At 36.7% G+C, this 16,960-nt stretch overlaps 1 protein-coding gene and 1 long non-coding RNA gene across 6 annotated transcripts; one reads left to right on the top strand and one right to left on the bottom strand.

Annotated features, from left to right (window-relative positions):
• Positions 1–503: 503 nt before the first annotated feature.
• Positions 504–5,228, bottom strand: LOC131778885 (uncharacterized). The gene is made up of 5 exons (XR_010718417.1): positions 5,118–5,228; positions 4,171–4,399; positions 3,247–3,327; positions 1,431–1,550; positions 504–651 (listed from the first exon to the last, which is right to left on the bottom strand). It is a non-coding gene; the product is annotated as an uncharacterized lncRNA (long non-coding RNA).
• On the top strand, positions 3,412–16,118 carry LOC131778884 (CD63 antigen). Of its 5 annotated transcripts, XM_066170568.1 has the most exons (10): positions 3,412–3,556; positions 5,387–5,471; positions 6,493–6,660; positions 8,502–8,598; positions 9,578–9,790; positions 10,225–10,299; positions 11,570–11,665; positions 12,513–12,665; positions 13,466–13,549; positions 14,737–16,118. In XM_066170568.1, the coding sequence occupies exons 4-10, from the start codon at positions 8,518–8,520 to the stop codon at positions 15,064–15,066; spliced, it is 1,032 nt and encodes a 343-aa protein (XP_066026665.1). In that variant the 5' UTR covers positions 3,412–3,556; positions 5,387–5,471; positions 6,493–6,660; positions 8,502–8,517; the 3' UTR covers positions 15,067–16,118. The 5 variants fall into 5 exon arrangements, with proteins under 5 accessions (XP_066026665.1, XP_058951347.2, XP_058951349.2 ...); XM_059095364.2 differs by lacking the exon at positions 6,493–6,660 and having other exon boundaries at positions 3,413–3,556; XM_059095366.2 differs by lacking the exons at positions 5,387–5,471; positions 6,493–6,660 and having other exon boundaries at positions 3,418–3,556.
• The last annotated feature ends 842 nt before the right edge of the window (positions 16,119–16,960 follow it).

Here is a 16,960-nt window from a genome sequence, read left to right as displayed (position 1 = left end):
ATGATTAGAATTAAAGAAATAGCTAAGGAATCTAGTGTTTATGGGGCTCAGTTTAAACGAATGTGTTTGCGGTCATATTTTGTATCTTAACGATGCATTGTGTTTCATTTGTAGTTCTTTCTCCATCTCTTCGCAGATTTTATGAGAAAAGACCGCATCAAGAGGGAAAAATGTCATCCTTGGAAAGAGCAGAAAATTGGAAAATTGGGGGGGCCGAACCACCATCTTCCCTCGCCACACCCCCTTCTTATAGACAGTTTGTTAAGTATTGATGACAGTTGTCTACCTTGTGGCAACAACATCTGTCTAATACGCATGTTTATTTGGACAGACGTTTGGTTACATAAAAAGTAGGCGTTTCAAATAAATGTTACTACCACAAGGCAGACAACTTTAATGAAGACTTAGGAAACTGTCTGTCAGAGGTGGGTGTGGTGGGGGATGGAGGACGGGAGATTTTTAACATTTTTCTGTTCCTGGGTTATTTAAAGAGTCTAAATAACAACGTTTCCCAATACTTTATTCTTTTACAAGGTATCAAGATCTACAAAAGTTATCAGAGTAATTTTGCAACCCCTTCTTTCCTCGACTACCTGGCGGGAAACTAACGTTTATGGTCCTAGGTTTAAAACCGTCTTGAAGTTCTCAACACTGAAAATTAAAAATAAAAACACTGTGTAAATTAGAAGGTTAGTTTTGACATGATCCAACAAACTACACGTAATAAAAACACTAAGTCAAATCGCAAGAAAAGTAAAACCCAGAATGAGGGGATTTGAGTAACCATTTGATAAAAATTGAGCTACTTTTTAAAACTAGGTGAGAGGATTATCCTCAACTAGAAGGCAATAAAAGTACAATTTCTCTGAATTTTCTCTTATTCCACTTTTTTTGTTTTTTTCTCATTATCGTCAGATAGTGTGCGTGAAATTCACTCTTGGTATCGAATTTGTATGTTTTTCTTGCGTTCGTACGTGATTTTTGAATTGTTTATTTACACCACAAGTTTAAAACAGTGAAGGAGAACAACAAAAAACATACCCTGACGGAACAATATTTTTACACTAGCATACGACTGGCTTGCAAACTGTGTGCTTAGCACATCGAGACAATATTTTAAAGATAATTTTTTAATACATTTATCGTTGGATAATGCTGGTTGGACTAAACACTAACGCGAAAAAAAGTAGGAAGATAAAATCCAACAAATTCTATCCAAGCCAAACAGCAGGGTTTGTTTTTTAGACAAATCGTCGTTCGACTCTGATTTAATATTAGGGCTAGGATCAACCTCTCATTAGCTGGGACGTTTTAACGTCCCAGTTATGATTGAAGTGCGATCTGACCTATGTACTAATTGTCTTTAAATTGTTTCAAAGTCAATATGGTGGTTTCCTTTATAAAACAAAAGAGATGCATAATTTTCTAACCTGTAATCACAAGTTTCACGACAAAAACTCAATTACAGAGTGTAGCTTGAAACTTCCAAATCCACGTTCACACCACTAACACTTCCTCGTGATTACAGCCTTACAAGAAAAATTGTCTATCTGCAAAAAAATAGTTCGAGAACAAAACCAATACACCCTATACTTCACGGCAATTTTTCGGTATTTCTACAACAGAAATAAAAAGATAACAAGGAGGTGGAATTCAAATTAACATGTCTCTGCAATAAATGTCTCCAACTGTGCTCCATTTTACTACCCTTGACAATTGTCTCACCCCCTACCCTCACCCCACCCCCTACCCTCACTCCCCCCCCGACAATAATTCAAATCTTAGCTTAAACTTTGAATCGAAAATCTATTTGATCTGCAGAAGCGTTTCTAAATGGGTAATATTTAGGTTCTTTTTTGTAGATTCATCTGCCCATCACTCCTGAGACAACACATTGTCATTTTCTCCGCCGGTTTTTTTCTTTTACATCCACACTGCTCAAGTTGCTTGCCTATGGAGAGGATAGTGGGGGTTGGGGGAGGGTCAGTCAATCAAATGCACACTTAGTCAATCAGCCATCTAGCCACCCTTCCAGCTGGGCAGTCTCATGCAGTAACTCGAAGCCAGTCCATCAGTCAGTTGACTGGTCAATCGGTCGGCCATCATGCATCAAGCCACTCAGTGGTTCTCTGTGTGTCCATCACTCACGAGTTTTTCAGTCAATCGTTCAGTGAGCTCTTCAGTCCAAATATCTCTTACTTGTTCAATCATTTTAGTAAGTCATTTATTCAGTCATCCAGTTATTCAAACGGTGCACCAGTTGAGTTGATAATGTAAATTGTTAATAATGTAAATTGTGTACAGATATATTCTATTATTACTCAATAGGGCGACGATATAGTGCGCTCGTGACAAGACTTATTACGAGAAAAAGGGAAAGGGAAAACAATAAGAAAAAAAAAACAATCATCGTCTCATTAGTATGAATTATGTAATGTAAATCGTGGTCTGAAAAGCTGCAAATTCAACACCTACTTTTCATCAATTGCTATTCATTTCTGTCAAAATCTTTGAAAAACATATTTTGAAAAATTCGGTAGTTTTTGTTCGTAAAGATTTTAATGACTCTAGCTACATTTTTTGTTTGATGAAAAAATCGATATCGTGAAGCAGTCCTTGATACGAAGTCTTTTTCGCGATGACATCCAGAACTAGAGACTATCTTTACTTGAACGTTGCATCATCACCAACTTTAGTTTTTTCAAATAAACAAGATCTATTCGATGTCATACAGGATATTGGCTACATAATTATCTCTGCTTTGGGGATTAAGGATTTTAAAAGGACGAAGCAAATCGGTCGAAAAAATTATTTTCATTGGTCATATACCAAAATTCAAATGGTTTCTTTGCCATATTCATTTAAAATTAAAGAAAAAACCCCAGAAAAACTTTCAGAAATATGACACTTGACAGTTGCTATGGTAACAAGGTAAGAGAGATTAAAGGTCAAAAAAACGTATGAAAATCGTATGACATTTCTAGTGTGTCATCATCAACATAAACTAGAAAATAGTTCTGTCTCGTGAAACTTGCGGTTCCATTCTCTGCTCAAAACTATCTCAACAGGAGAATATTTAAAAACAATCAAATATTAAAGAAACCAGATATATTTTTGGTATTGCAGTTTTACATTAGTTTTGACCCTGTCTGTTTTTGAAATTCAGACATCCATTCAGTGCAGATAAGTCTTGCATTCGCAGAAAGTTAAGCTATGTTTTGAAAAAACAAAAACTGAACAACCAACCTTGAGGTTATCCTATTTTCCATTCAAATCATGATTTCCTTGATTTAGATACGATCTTCTCATTTTGTGCTTGGCGCTGTTCTGTAGAAAACAAAGTTAAATATTTTGTTGATAAACGGATAATTTGTTCGTCTATTATGGGGTCAAAGTCCTGGCAGATAAATTCACCTACGGCCTACAGACTGTGTATCAACAGTTTCGACAGGAAACTTATTTCACTGACGTTGTAAATATTCTCGCACACAAAAACAGGGATCACAAAGCTCACTTTAAATATTGGAACTTCACCTCAACTTTACATAGGAACCTGGTAAGCGAAACCGTTGCTAGAGTAACTTAGTAAGACAGTGACCTGGTATGTCTTTAATAACAGTGGTTCGCTATCACTAGATTCAGAGCACTAGCACTGTTTCATCAAAGCAAAAAGGCCGTAATTCATGACTGCAAGTCAATTTAAAAAACAGTGATGAGAAAATTCGGAGGAAAAAAAAGGATTATCATGTATGCAACTTCCTTTATTTTTGTCTTTGGTTATTTATAAATGAATGCATTTCTTGTGCATATGACAACGTGTACAGGAAATGCAAGTTATTTCTCCTGCAGAGTCCATCTCGATATATTCGATAAATTTTCGAGGTAAAAAGAACATTGTACCATCCGCAACCGTAACTTACAAGATGGGATTAAATAATAAACGAACGATAAAGAGAAAATTTGTTGCTGTTTCCGTGAAAATCTCGCGGTTTGATAAGAACTGTTATGTCAAGGTGGTGGCCATATTGAGGATTGTATTTTCATGATCACGCTACTGCGTGTCACATGCTATTCCTTTAGACCATTTAGTTTAATTTTCCAGTGCAACATAGAGAAATGCAAACGCTAATTTGTGTTACAAATGTGTTTATACGTAAATTATTCACATACCTTGAAGGAGAAATTAGCGACAAGACGACCGATCAATCAATCCTCAACGTTAAATTTGAACCACTTACTTTGGCAACCCTCAAGCTAGCCGAATAAACGCACTGTGGCCCTTCACAGAACCGACAATATACAAGATAATAGGTTTAAAATGACGTGTTTCCTGGTCTCAAAGAAGCTGCAAGTGATGTTCAAATTTCTTGTAGTTCAGAACCTTCTTCCACGTGCAAGCCTGATTGTAAATATGAATATATTAAAATTTCAAAAAATATATTTGTAATTCAAATGAGTTTACAACTGTGAAAGACCGTCCGAAAGTCGTCGACAAGCTTTTGTGTCACTTTTACTCAAAACGGTAGAGGAGAAATAGATAACTAACTGTCGGCTTATTTAAATGTTGATGAATCGTAGCTGAGAGATGCAAATAACTCTATTTGATAGAAATTCAAACTCGATCCTAGATAAATTTGGAGCTAAACCGATTCTTTCAGTTCCAGTTTTTCGATGTTCAATTCTCTCGCTTTATACAAATTATCAGCCATATTTTAACACTTCCCACTAGATAAAGGCACTGAGGCACTTTTATTGATAATAACTACATACTCGTTGAGTCTCTCTCGCAGCATAAACAAATCACGATCAGCTAAGCTAAGAGACTATAATCTCTTGGCTTAACACAACCCCTAAAACGTTGTTATGGTTCCCCCACTTCCCCCAGATCCCCGGCTAGGGAGACGAGGAAGGGTCGGTTATTTTGGAGGAACACTAAGTAACTGACAGCCCAAATACGTGTAATTATTTCACTCTATGATACTGTTTATTCATGAGGTATAACAGCATACACAGTATGCTAGTTCTTTGTGTGATACACAATTACTTCAGTAAAATGGAAACTATTACAGGCTTTCACACGTTTGATTGAACATGTATTTTGTATTGGAAAGACTCACAGTTTTTCACTTTTCCTAAGCCTTCTCTCACGGAAAACTGTTCAGTGCACTGAAGCACAAATTTTTCCTGATATAAGATCCCCAGACGGGCTTCCAGACTAAAATGGTGACATTTTTTATTGCGCGAGCTTGGGGAGAGCGAGAAAGTATATTTGAACCCGTGACTTTCAGCATACTTCTGTATACAAAACGGAAATAAGGTGAGTTTCGGTTTGTCGAGCTTTCGCAAGGTTTAGAAAAAGTAATGCTAGTTTGTTTCTTATCAACAGATGATTCCTTTGTCTTCGTGGAGTTCACTCGGTTGAATCCTATGAGCATAATTTCTTAGTTCAACTGGGCGTTAAAGAATCAACGGTGAGAACTTAAAATAGATAGACAAATGATACCGAGATTTTCTTGCGTCGCATTCATGATCATCTCCGCCACATTTAACAGGCTTCTCTTTGCGAGAAGTATATTTTTTCCATATGACATTTACAAGAGTTTAAATGTGTTTGTACGGCAATTTTGTGGGATCAGGAGAGCGACATTAACTGAGTTCACCGATGTATGAAAGATTGCTCCCACAACCGATCAGTATTAGTCAACTAAAAATCTCACAAAAGGTGATTTAGGAAAAAGATTTCTTTACTTTAAGAATACAAGACAAAGACATTAAAAGCATGTCACGTCTCGCAAGTTTAAAATGTACTGATTATGGCTTACAAAGGAGAACTTTGGTGATCACTTCCGTGTTTCTTGCTTTGAGAAAACGCCTTCAGGCTAGCTTACTACGACAAGTTAAGTCTCGGTTTGACACGGGTGCCTCTCTATTGATTCCGATGTTTGAGTATCTCTTTCATCGATGTGGTACGGAGAGATGTAAGCGGTATTGGTCACACAATCTGTGTGTCTTCGAGAAATTACTGTTCAGCTCTATAAAATGCCAGCGAAACTGAAACTAAAAAGTATCGACAAGGACGGCACTCTTCTGGATCACGCCATACTGTGAGCAGCTGAAGATATTATGGGTAATGGACCAAATTTAAGTTTTAAGCATTTCTTCTGAAAATAAAGTTCGTCTCAAAGTATGTGCGATTTTTTCTTCCTGGCGTCGACGAGACAAGAACATGTTTAAAGCGATATAATTTTCAAGCGTGATTTTCGGAAATGACAACTTGTTATTAATTATTCAAAAACTTTTAGTAATATGATACAAACTTGACAGACTTGACAGTAGAAACACAAGAATGTGTAATCGAGATGCCCTTTGAATGATCCCGTTCTTGTCGCGGAACCACAAGATTTCTGTTGCTTTTTCTCAGCCCACAGTTTAATCTCTGCACTGGTGTTGTCTTCGTCATTACTTCATTTTACAGTTCAGTATTCTCTGTAGGAAAATGCATCACAATTTTCTTGGGCAACCGTCAGGGAGGTGAATCAATTGACCCAGACAAGTTGAAAGCTTTGTCGCATCATCAGAGCATCATGGATTTCGTTTCATATCACGCGGGATGTGTAATTGTCTCTGGCTCGATTTAAACTGAGATCACCTCCATAGCTGGTTTGTTCTGTTTTTCACGTACAGCGTACAGCTAATTAACTTACCAAAATTTACATTACAATTTAAGATTTCCCTGTATGTTGATCGATGTTGTTTCACGTTGCCATGGCATATATAGGAAGGCGTAGTTGTACAGAGACCATTTAAAATACATAATGTTCTAGATTTGATAACCAATAATTACATATCTTTCAATTTACTTTCTTTAAAGTATTTAAAGTCATCGTGTATATTTTTTGATAAACCGTTTCCTGACTTTAAGGGTTATTAATCATTAGCTAGCTTCAAACCTACACCCGCCAGACTGCGGCATCAGTTTTATTTCATACAATTTGGTGTCTTTCTGAAATTTATATATTTAAAATTATATATATATGTTATTTGCCGGCTGGGAGGTCCGTATGGTGAAAAACTATGACCGAGGTCACATTTTTTCACCATACGGACCGACCCTTAGCCGGTAAACAACATATTCATTGTTTTTAAACTTGACGAAATTCTTTCCGAAAGAACCCGAATGATTTATGGCTGTAAATACGGCAAGATCTTCCATAAACTGAACAATTTTTGAGTGAGTAAATGGTAGTTAAAATAGAGGTGATGCAAATTGAAGAGAGATGCCTCACCGAAACATTTTCATTTCCGTAACGATAAAGGTGATTTAAAAGGCTTCCAAACAAACTTTGAAACATTATTTTTTACAAGTATCTGTCACAATCTGACACCTGTCAATTAGAGAGCGCGCAAGAAAAAAATCGTAGGAACATTTGAAAACCAACAGAACTAGTTTGGCAAGGACTGTCATGACAATGTTTTCTTCAAAATCAGTCAATGATCTAACGGAAAGTATTATTCACTCTCATCGACCATTCATTCATGTACAAAGATTTACCTCTGTTCATTAAGTAAATGGCGAGGAAAGTAATTGTGAGTAAATTCAATTTTTTTATTTTGAAGTTGTGAGAGTTTGCTCGTTTGTTTTCTGTAATGGCGTGTGTAACTCTGGTCTTTCCTTCACAAAAACTAAATTCGAACGGCACACTCCAACGAGACACAAGGGAATTTAATGCGGCTTTTTCTAAAAAAATTCCTTCAATTTCTGTTGTGCAATTTACGGTACAAATGTCCAAATTGAACGGAATTGGAAAGACTCACCGGCGGGAGCCTATATTTGTTGTAGAACTTAAATTAAAACTTCGCTCGCTCTTTCATTATGAACAAATTGCTCGAGAAAATTTAGCTATTAAATGAATGAAAGTTCCATCGTTCAGTTTAACTGTAACCAAATACCTCACGTTTCAACTTTCTGGGTACTTTTTGTGAACGATTAAAATTAATTGCAGACGGTTTTTAGGCCGCTTGTCAACCAACGTAATGACACTATTGTTTATACAAATTCATTCTGAAACCAAATTTTTCTGTCAACCAAAGTGATTTGATAGAGAGAAAAGAGAGGATTCATAAGTTATTTATCGGCTTGAGGTAGTGACCGACGTGATTGCTTAAAAATACTGCCCAGCCGGAAAACGAGGTATATTTATGATAAATGACAACGAAAGTTGGGATGTACTCGGCGACTCACGAAAGCGTTACCGTGGCCCGTGGGCAGAGATAGGAAAATAGTGACCGGGTAAAGAACCAATCAGATTGCAAGATTCGTTACCGTGCCCTCTAAAAAAACAATAAATTTATATATCAAATATTTCTGTTACATATTTTATACTTAATTAACTAAGTGTTAAAGGCATATGTATATATTTTTTGGTTTACGAAATCACTTTAATACCTTGTTTCCATTTTGCAGTTGTAGTTTTATTTTAATTATTTGTCTCTCATTGTAGGTTGAAGCTCATCCATATGATAACAATGGCCCCAAGCCACTGCCATGAGAGATTCATCATTAAGAAACTGATTCCTCTCATAGCAGGATTTTATCTGGTAAGCATAGCCAATATGTTACTGATATGCCATTTAGAGACAACTGCATTCCTTGCTTACACCCAGGCTTTGCATGAGTATGCATTAGATTTGTCTCAGTCTGTAACTTGATAGACATTTTATTGACCTTAGAGAAACAGCTTATGAAAATGTAAAATATTGGAAGGCAGACAGTATACAAGAGAGTGGTCTTGTTCATTGATATCAGGAAATTATACTCATAGTCTAGTTACTCACTGACCATGGCAATTATAGCTAGTGCAAATTCAGACTGCTAAGATAGGTGTCTTGAAGCCACTGGGACACCTCTGGCTATGAATTGGGACTACAATAGCAAGTTGAAACAAAAAAACAAAAAAAAAAAAAAAGTTGAAACAACAATTAATCAATGGAATAGGAAAGATGGTAAGTTTTAACTTTGGTAAAGAAATAGAGAAAGATCTATTTTTTTCATCTTGTTATGAGTTTGAGATGCAGAAAAAATTCTGAGTCCCCATGAGGAATCAAACCTCAGACCTTCAGATTCTGCACTCTGATGCTGTAACATTGAGCCACAGAGACTTGATGGTGAGCAAGGCAGATTACGAAGTTCATATATGACACATGTCCAGGAGACTGCTTAGATAATGAGGACTCAAAATTTTTTCTTTGTCCCACGCTTGTGACAAGACAAAAAACATCTCTCTCTAACAATTACTCATTTGGGACATCAAGAATAGTATGTAGACGTTGTATTAAAATCTTACAATACATATAATAACAAATTCAAACTACTCTGAATTTTTGCCATCTTAGCAATAGGTTTGGAAACAGTACAGAGAATATTGTGACAGAGGTCAGTGTCACAGTAACCTGTAACTAGTACATCCATGATGGGGGAAAGTTATCGTTACCTTTCATGGTCATAGAATGAAAGTGGTTTGTGAAATAGCTACTTGTTAATTATGTTGCTAACAATAATATTTATCTCGGTAATTAGGTGGCAGGTGTCATTATGATTGGGGTTGGTGCTCACGTGATGAGGAACCAAATAACTCCTGCAAAAATTTTGACAAGCCTAAGCATTCAAACAGCACCCATATTACTCCTCTGTGCTGGAGTTTGGAGCTTGCTAGTGGCAGTTCTTGGATTTGTTTTTATTTGTGAAAAATCACCTATTGAGAATGGAGAAAGGAAACGACTTAAAATTACAGTGAGTACATACAGCATTGAATTTCCTGTGTAATATGTAATAACAATGATACTGGGCAACCATTTGGTAATTTCTCTCTGCTGGAATTCTATTAATTAGGTCATACACTCACTAGTCGTCACTTTGCCTAAATGGAATTATTGCAATCAATCTGTCAAGATAAAGAAATGCTAGCAATAATGTCCAGCAGTAACAACTCACTTTTCCAGCCTGACTGGCAAAAAAATTAGAAATTGACCCTGTAGCACTGAAGGATAGATGCTCAAGTAACTTCATGTTGGCTTCAGAATTCACTGCACTGCAGAAAATTCACTGTACTAAAGGAGCAGCTGAGAGCTAATTTACTGTCATGTTACAGACTGAGTGGTGTTTTTACTTAAAGTCACTTTTACCTGACCTTCTATTTTTGTAATGTGTGTTGTTATAATTTCCAGTTCATAATCCTTGGTGTGGCAGCCCTTCTTCCGGCATTTATTGGTGGTGGAATTGGTTTAGGTAACATCAACAAGGTAATACTCAATATTTAACTGTTTCTTACATTGAAGACAAAGCTTATGAGACTGGTCATACATCTCTGTAAGCAAGATACACATTTCCTCCCCCTTTAATACCCATTCATTATCCAGCAAACAGGTTATGAGAAAAAAACTCAAATTTATCAGGAAGAAGTTGTTATCTTGATGTAACACCAAATTCTTGGAACTAGTTTACAAGGAAATGTGTTGCAGTTGAAGGGAGAATTAACAACTAGATATTGGGGGTTAAAGCATTTAATCATTGTTGATGGGTATCCACTGCCACACTGATTCATTAGTGACAGATTGAAATAAAAGTTGACCCATTAACTCCCAGGAGTGATTAACATGTTACTTCTCCCTGAAATATTTATACATTATCTAGCAAACAGGTAATGAGAATATTCAAACTTATCAGGTGGAAGATGTTATCTTAATATAACACCAAATTCTCAAGGAATTCAAGGAAATGTATAGCATCTAGAAGGGAGATTCAAATTGCTTGTTATTTATCTCACTTGATTCTGATCAATTTATTTGGGTTCTGTTGGTTGGGGGGGGGGAGGGGTGGAGGGGCAGCAATAATGTGATACTTCCAGGTAAGGGCTATAATTACCAAAAATTTCAAACAATTTTTGGCATTTCTCCAAGACCAGGTAATATATGAAGTCAGAAAGAATTAAAATGCTTGCTCTGCTGATTTGCTTGGTAAATCTTCAGACAGAAGTAGTATTTGGGATGATTTCTTTCATCAGTGAAGTCTATCGGTGAAAAAGCATATTGCTGCTCTGAATCATTTTGTTTCTCAGATGAACGAAATGACAGTACATTTGAATTAGGCATTTTCTAACTGCAATTGATATCCCGTGGACCACAATGAAGATTTATTATCCTCCCCAAAATTAGAAAAATAGCAGTTTATGTAGTTGTGGCACTTGATTGCAATCAATTATAAAATACAGGTACACTCAACTCTCCCCTAATTATATCTAAGGAATAAGAGGTGGAGGGGTGTGTGAATATGCCTCTTCCCTTTCAACCCTTTGGGGCTTTCAAGCCTTTTTTCAATTTCACATGACCCTTTCACAATCTCCAGGAACTGACCCTTTTCCTTTGAGGTATTAAGTTTACCAATTTAGGTATTTGCAATACTGCAGTGTTTTCAAGTCATTGGTGTCCTTTGTACGCCATGTTGATTATTCCAATATAGGATATTTCAGTTGTATAATGCAGGAATATACATTGTACTGTCTTTAAACTTTAGGTCACAAATACATTTGAACCAGACCTAAAGACAAAACTTGAACTGTATGGAAGGTCAGGGGGCTCCATGGAGGATGTTAATAAATTACAGAAAGAGGTCAGAGAAGCTTAATTTAGTACTATTTTTATGTTTGTTTTGTTTTGTTTTGTTTTTTTTAGACAATTTTCTTTCTTTTATTGAGAAACCTGTTTTTGGTGTTTCATTTAGTTACTTGTAACTTATTTGAGAAGGTTTGCAAATAGCTACTCTCTGAGGAATATTATGACCGTCAAATAGCTACAAATGTTCAGTTTCCTGCTCCACAAGTAATCAGGGTTCATTCTAACTTGCCATTTAGCTGAGCTGTCACATGATAGCATAATGTATTGCATTGAATATGGTACTGTCAGCAAATTAAGTTTCTTTCAAATTTGGACAACAGTCAATTACCTTTTGTTGGGGGGGGAGGGGAATCTTGGGTCATGCCATAAATTATGATTAGAGCATTTGTTTGTTTATTTGTCTTTTTAACTTTCTGTTATTTCAGATTTCTTTTGCTACCCTGGAAGAGAAATATCTCTACCAGTATAAGTATTCCTCAAAGATTTCTCACACAGAAGTCTTTAAAGATTATTTTCTAATGTTTAAGAATTCAAGCAGTTGTTTCTATATTTACAATGGAAAATGAATTGCTGAAATTGTCTATACACAAGTTTAAAATTTGTTAAAAGTTCCTTCATTACATATAGATATAGCTGTTGCAATAAGTCTATATTAACATCCACTGTTTCAGCCAACATGTAGCCGTACTGTTCCCCAACCCCCAAGGTGAAACAGAAGTGAGGTAACACGTTCCCTCGGCTTTGCTTCACCTTGGGGGGGGACGATATGGCGACACATAGGCTATCACAGTGACTGTTTTTCATTCATTAATTATTGTTTTATCATTACTTATGATCAATAGTATAAATGTTGTGGGGTGAACACCTTTGCTGACTGGCGTATTACTGTTTGGGGAGGACGTAGATACGACAAAGTCCCAGATGCCTGCTGTAAAGATGAGACGTTTGGATGTGGTTACTGCTTTTTAGATGCGGATAAAACACTTAACAGAAAGGTGGATTGTTTGTTAATATAAAGAGGAACCAACCACTCCAAATTTTACCACAGTTTAAATATCTCTTACTCTTTTTATTTTAATTTACAGAGAGACACAATCCTTAACTACAGTTGAACTTCCACTGTATAAATAACCTTTTTTTTAAATAAATACTGAAACATTAGATAGTGTTGAAGGCGCGCTCTGATTGGCTACTCCGAATATACTTTACTATTCACTTCCGAGCAACTCGCGTGGGATTTGCGGACGAAAAATATGTGGTCGTTGCAGGAATAAATGGATTAAATTAATCCTTTTGAGTAATGTTACCTCATTTTTTTGTATGTACTAAAACGACTATTCACCTCCACACCTTTCATACATCATCTTATTCAGCTATCAATGTTTAGTTTTACACCCACTTTTGGCTCACTGTAAGGTTGCTGAAAGTAATCTGTGAAATTCGTGAATGATGTTAAACAAGGAAACTTTAAAAAAATTTGATCCTTGATTAAGAGTATTAAGCATTGGTATGAGCAATGACCAGTTTAAGTAAATATTTTGTGATCATCAAAGGCTTTTAAATCTTTCAAATTCTAGTATCAAAGTAGTCATTTGTCTCCCGACCTTGTCATTCTGATGTGGACCTCGCCTTTTCGACCGCATCCTAATAGTTTTATTATACGCTATTGTCATTTAAGTTTCAATTGCTACCGGAGCTGCTAGTCACAGTTTATTTAGTTTTCTGTAAATGAATTTTGGAATAATCCTTGATACAACTGCAATCATGATTACTGGATAAATGTTTCCCTTTGCAGGGTTGTGCTTCGATTGTCGTGGAAAAAGTGAAAAAATCTTTGCTGACTGTAGGTGTCATTGGAATCATTATTGGTATAGTCGAGGTAAAGTAGTAACTTACTAGGAAGTAGTGGGTAACAGGAATTTCACCTTAACTTAGCAAAGATCAATTTTTATTGGAGTGACAAAAGAAAACTGGGATTACTTTGGTTTTGGCCTACTGCGTCATATAATTGGTCTAGAAAACTCGCGCCACTTTTTCGACCAATCTGATTTGAAGCTAAAATCAATTGCTACTTGGTTGCTCGCGTTTTCCCACGCCTTAGGCGGTGCCTGTGTTTTTGCTTTGAGTTCTCATTGGTTCCTTGTGATATATTTTCCTTTGTTCTCATTGGCCTTTGTGATGGCTTCCGTTTTGGTTTCACGACATTCGAGCGAAACGTGCTTAACAAATATCCCGTGATGGCAAACAAACCAAGACCTGGCCCATAACGACAAAAAGGCTGCGGAACTCTTGATATCGTGTTAAATCACCTGTAAGGTCAGATGCTTTGAAACGTTTTCGAGACAAGTCCTACCTTGACAAAAAACTACGCAATTGCTACATTTCTCGGATAATCGGATAATTCAGTATAATGACAATTTTTTCGATTATTTTTCATGTTAGTAGCTAGCTATGGCTGAACAGATTGAAATTCATGGAATAATCGGCCAAGTTTAGATTGGCAGAACTCGAAGCTGATTTGAAATTGCGTCAATTACACTCGAATAGTAGGATTGAAACTTTTTTGTCAAGAAAAAAATTAAAGTGCGAGTCTGTCATTAATTAAGTAGACAATGTTAAGTTAACATTCTAACGGCTGTACCGCAGAAGCTAAGTAATGAAGAAGGCATTTTGAAGAACCAGTCAGATCTAGACATCTTGACATTGACACGACTAGTCATTAATTTTGAGCGCTTAAGAGCTTAAGAGCTGCGATTTGCAGGTTAGACGAATGCTTATTAGACAGCCACCATATGGAGAAATGGATAGTGCCAGTTTAATAGGAAGTGATAACTAAACGGGGCTTAGTCACGAAAAAGAAGAAGAAAAAAAAAGGAGACAGACAAGCAGAAAAAGTTACAGACACAAAGACATTTTTTATCATGAAGCCTAGCACTTCTGATTTGCATGTTTGCTTTGTATATCACAGCAGTACAATAACATTAGGCATGGCCTTTTTAACCTTTCGGTTGAGTGAGGCTCATTTTAAAAAAATCAGTTTTTAAAACACACCATGTCGGTTTACAGGTGATCTTGTGGGCGGTCTTTCTCGGTTGTTGTTGCTGCAATGCAAATGGGGATGAATATTTATCACAGCGTTCAACACCTTCGAAGTCTCAGCCCGAACAAGAGACAAGAGACACGCCCAGCTCCAAGGAAAGGGTTGTCTCTGGACAAAGTAAGGTTGTACCTACTCCAGAGGAAGATTGCACGCCTTCTCAGCAGGAATTATATACCTCTAGTCGTGGTGCTTCGCACTATGAACACAAAAGTGATAAGCCTAGCTCAGAGGGTGGTGCTGAATCGAGTAGAGAGGAAAGTGAAAAGCCGTCTAAAGAGAAAGCCACGTATTGTTAGAAATCATCTGAGGTCTAAGGAGGAGTCGAGAAGTTATCACTGTAAATGTTTAAAAGGGAGTAGAATTCCAGAGTTTCCTTTGATAAACGCTGAAGCGTTCGAAAATTTATGTAACATTTTTATATTTTTACTCCACTTACGTTTTCCTAGTTTGCCGTTTTCCTAGTTTGCCTTGGCGAGCAGTTAATTTACATCTCCGTCGTTAAAAAAGCTACATGATAAAATTTACTTTTTACAGTGTTTCTTAAAAGCCAAAAGTAGCCCAATTGTGGTCAATATACGACGTTGGTATGGACACCGCCATTTTGCAAATATTGAGTCCCAGAGTTCGACTAAGATGACAGAAACATCATGCGCGGTTTCGCGTTGTTCGTAAACCAAAATTGCTCTAGTTTTCGCTAAGAAACATTGCGTGAAGTATGGCTTTCTGTTTGGCTCCTAAAATTGTTCAAACAGACCGCCGAGAGACTTTAAAAAAGAAGATTGAGATTCAGTTTAGTCAAAGGTAAGCGGCTGATATATAGATGCAAGTGCCCAAATGGTGGCGTCCATAGTAGAATTTTATGCTCATTTGAAAACAACTTTCAAAAGGTTGAATTACTCTGAGATCTTAAAACACGGTCATTACCGTAGTTTCACGCAGACGTTTTGATGGTTGCGAAGGAAATCGTTTCTTATACATAGCAAACTTCCCTTTTGGTCGGACTAGGGGCTATTTTCTCAATTGTTGCCGCTGTTCGGTTTACACTACACGCCTGCTACAAGGATAAGTGTGAGAAATTCAAATTTTGATTTAGAGCACTATTAGTAGTTATTCTAGAGAACACAGATTTGTTCTGTGTTTCTAAATCATAAAGTTATCTGAAAGTTTTACAAATTATTAAATGAATGACAAGAGTTTGCTCATAAGGTAAATTTTTTATTGTTCATTCATGGATAATATAATTACTGTGTAATTTTTTATATTATTGTAATTTGATAGATACGTGTCATGTATAGAGAGTTGATTTGTGTCACGTACTTCTGAAGAAATAAAGGACAGAATGATAAAATTAAAAGCACTTTCGTCTTGTCTCGGCGTTTTCCCACGAAGAGCTCAGAACTAATGGAACACAAAGTGCACTGCATTGAAGCGGCTTCTTTTTTCTTTTCGTTGTCATATTGTTGGCAACGGTACACGCATGAGTTTCTGCTAGAGGGTGTGTTGCACATATACCATCAATAAGAAGAACAAAAAGCAAACTCAGATTAATTTATTCACGACTTAGCTATCTGTATAGGTGTTAGAACATTTACCGAGAAGGGAGTGAAGGGCAAATGGTTCCCGGGCACTCCAAGCCTACATCAACCCTCATGATTCCGTGAACCATGGTAACCGTTTAGAAAAATAAATGGAAACACTTCACCCTCTTGAATCGCCATGACAACGTTCGTTTCTTTAAACCAAAGAAAGGATGCGGATCTAGAAGAGATTCTGCTCCAGCCAAACGGTTTTCTCCCTAAAATATCGACTAATTTTTGTTGGTGGTACACTGTATGGTTCTCTTCCCTCTATGTCATCATGGGTGTGAGAGTAAGTGTAATAATAATTGTGGAAAAAAAAAGTATTGAACTGATACAGTGCGTGAAAAATCCATGCTGTCTAGACTGTCTAGCGAGCAAAGGGAAATCCAGGATAGATATATTTGGAAATGGGAAATAGAGAATCGAAAGTAAAGAATCAGACTGGAGAATCGTTTTAAGGGATCGGGAATGGAATTTCAAGAACAGGGTACGGTCTCGGAGTGATAGCGAGGAAAAAATTCAGGAAAGGGAAATCCGAAAATGACCATTTGGGAGTAGGAAACCGGAAGTACCTACATGTACATAATGCGTACCTGTTTACCTTTTTATT

The sequence above is a fragment of the Pocillopora verrucosa genome, chromosome 8, assembly GCF_036669915.1.
Source record: "Pocillopora verrucosa isolate sample1 chromosome 8, ASM3666991v2, whole genome shotgun sequence".
In the NCBI taxonomy this organism is placed as follows: domain Eukaryota; kingdom Metazoa; phylum Cnidaria; class Anthozoa; order Scleractinia; family Pocilloporidae; genus Pocillopora; species Pocillopora verrucosa.
Note: the sequence above shows the minus strand (reverse complement) of the source record. Positions and strands in the feature narration are given on the sequence as shown.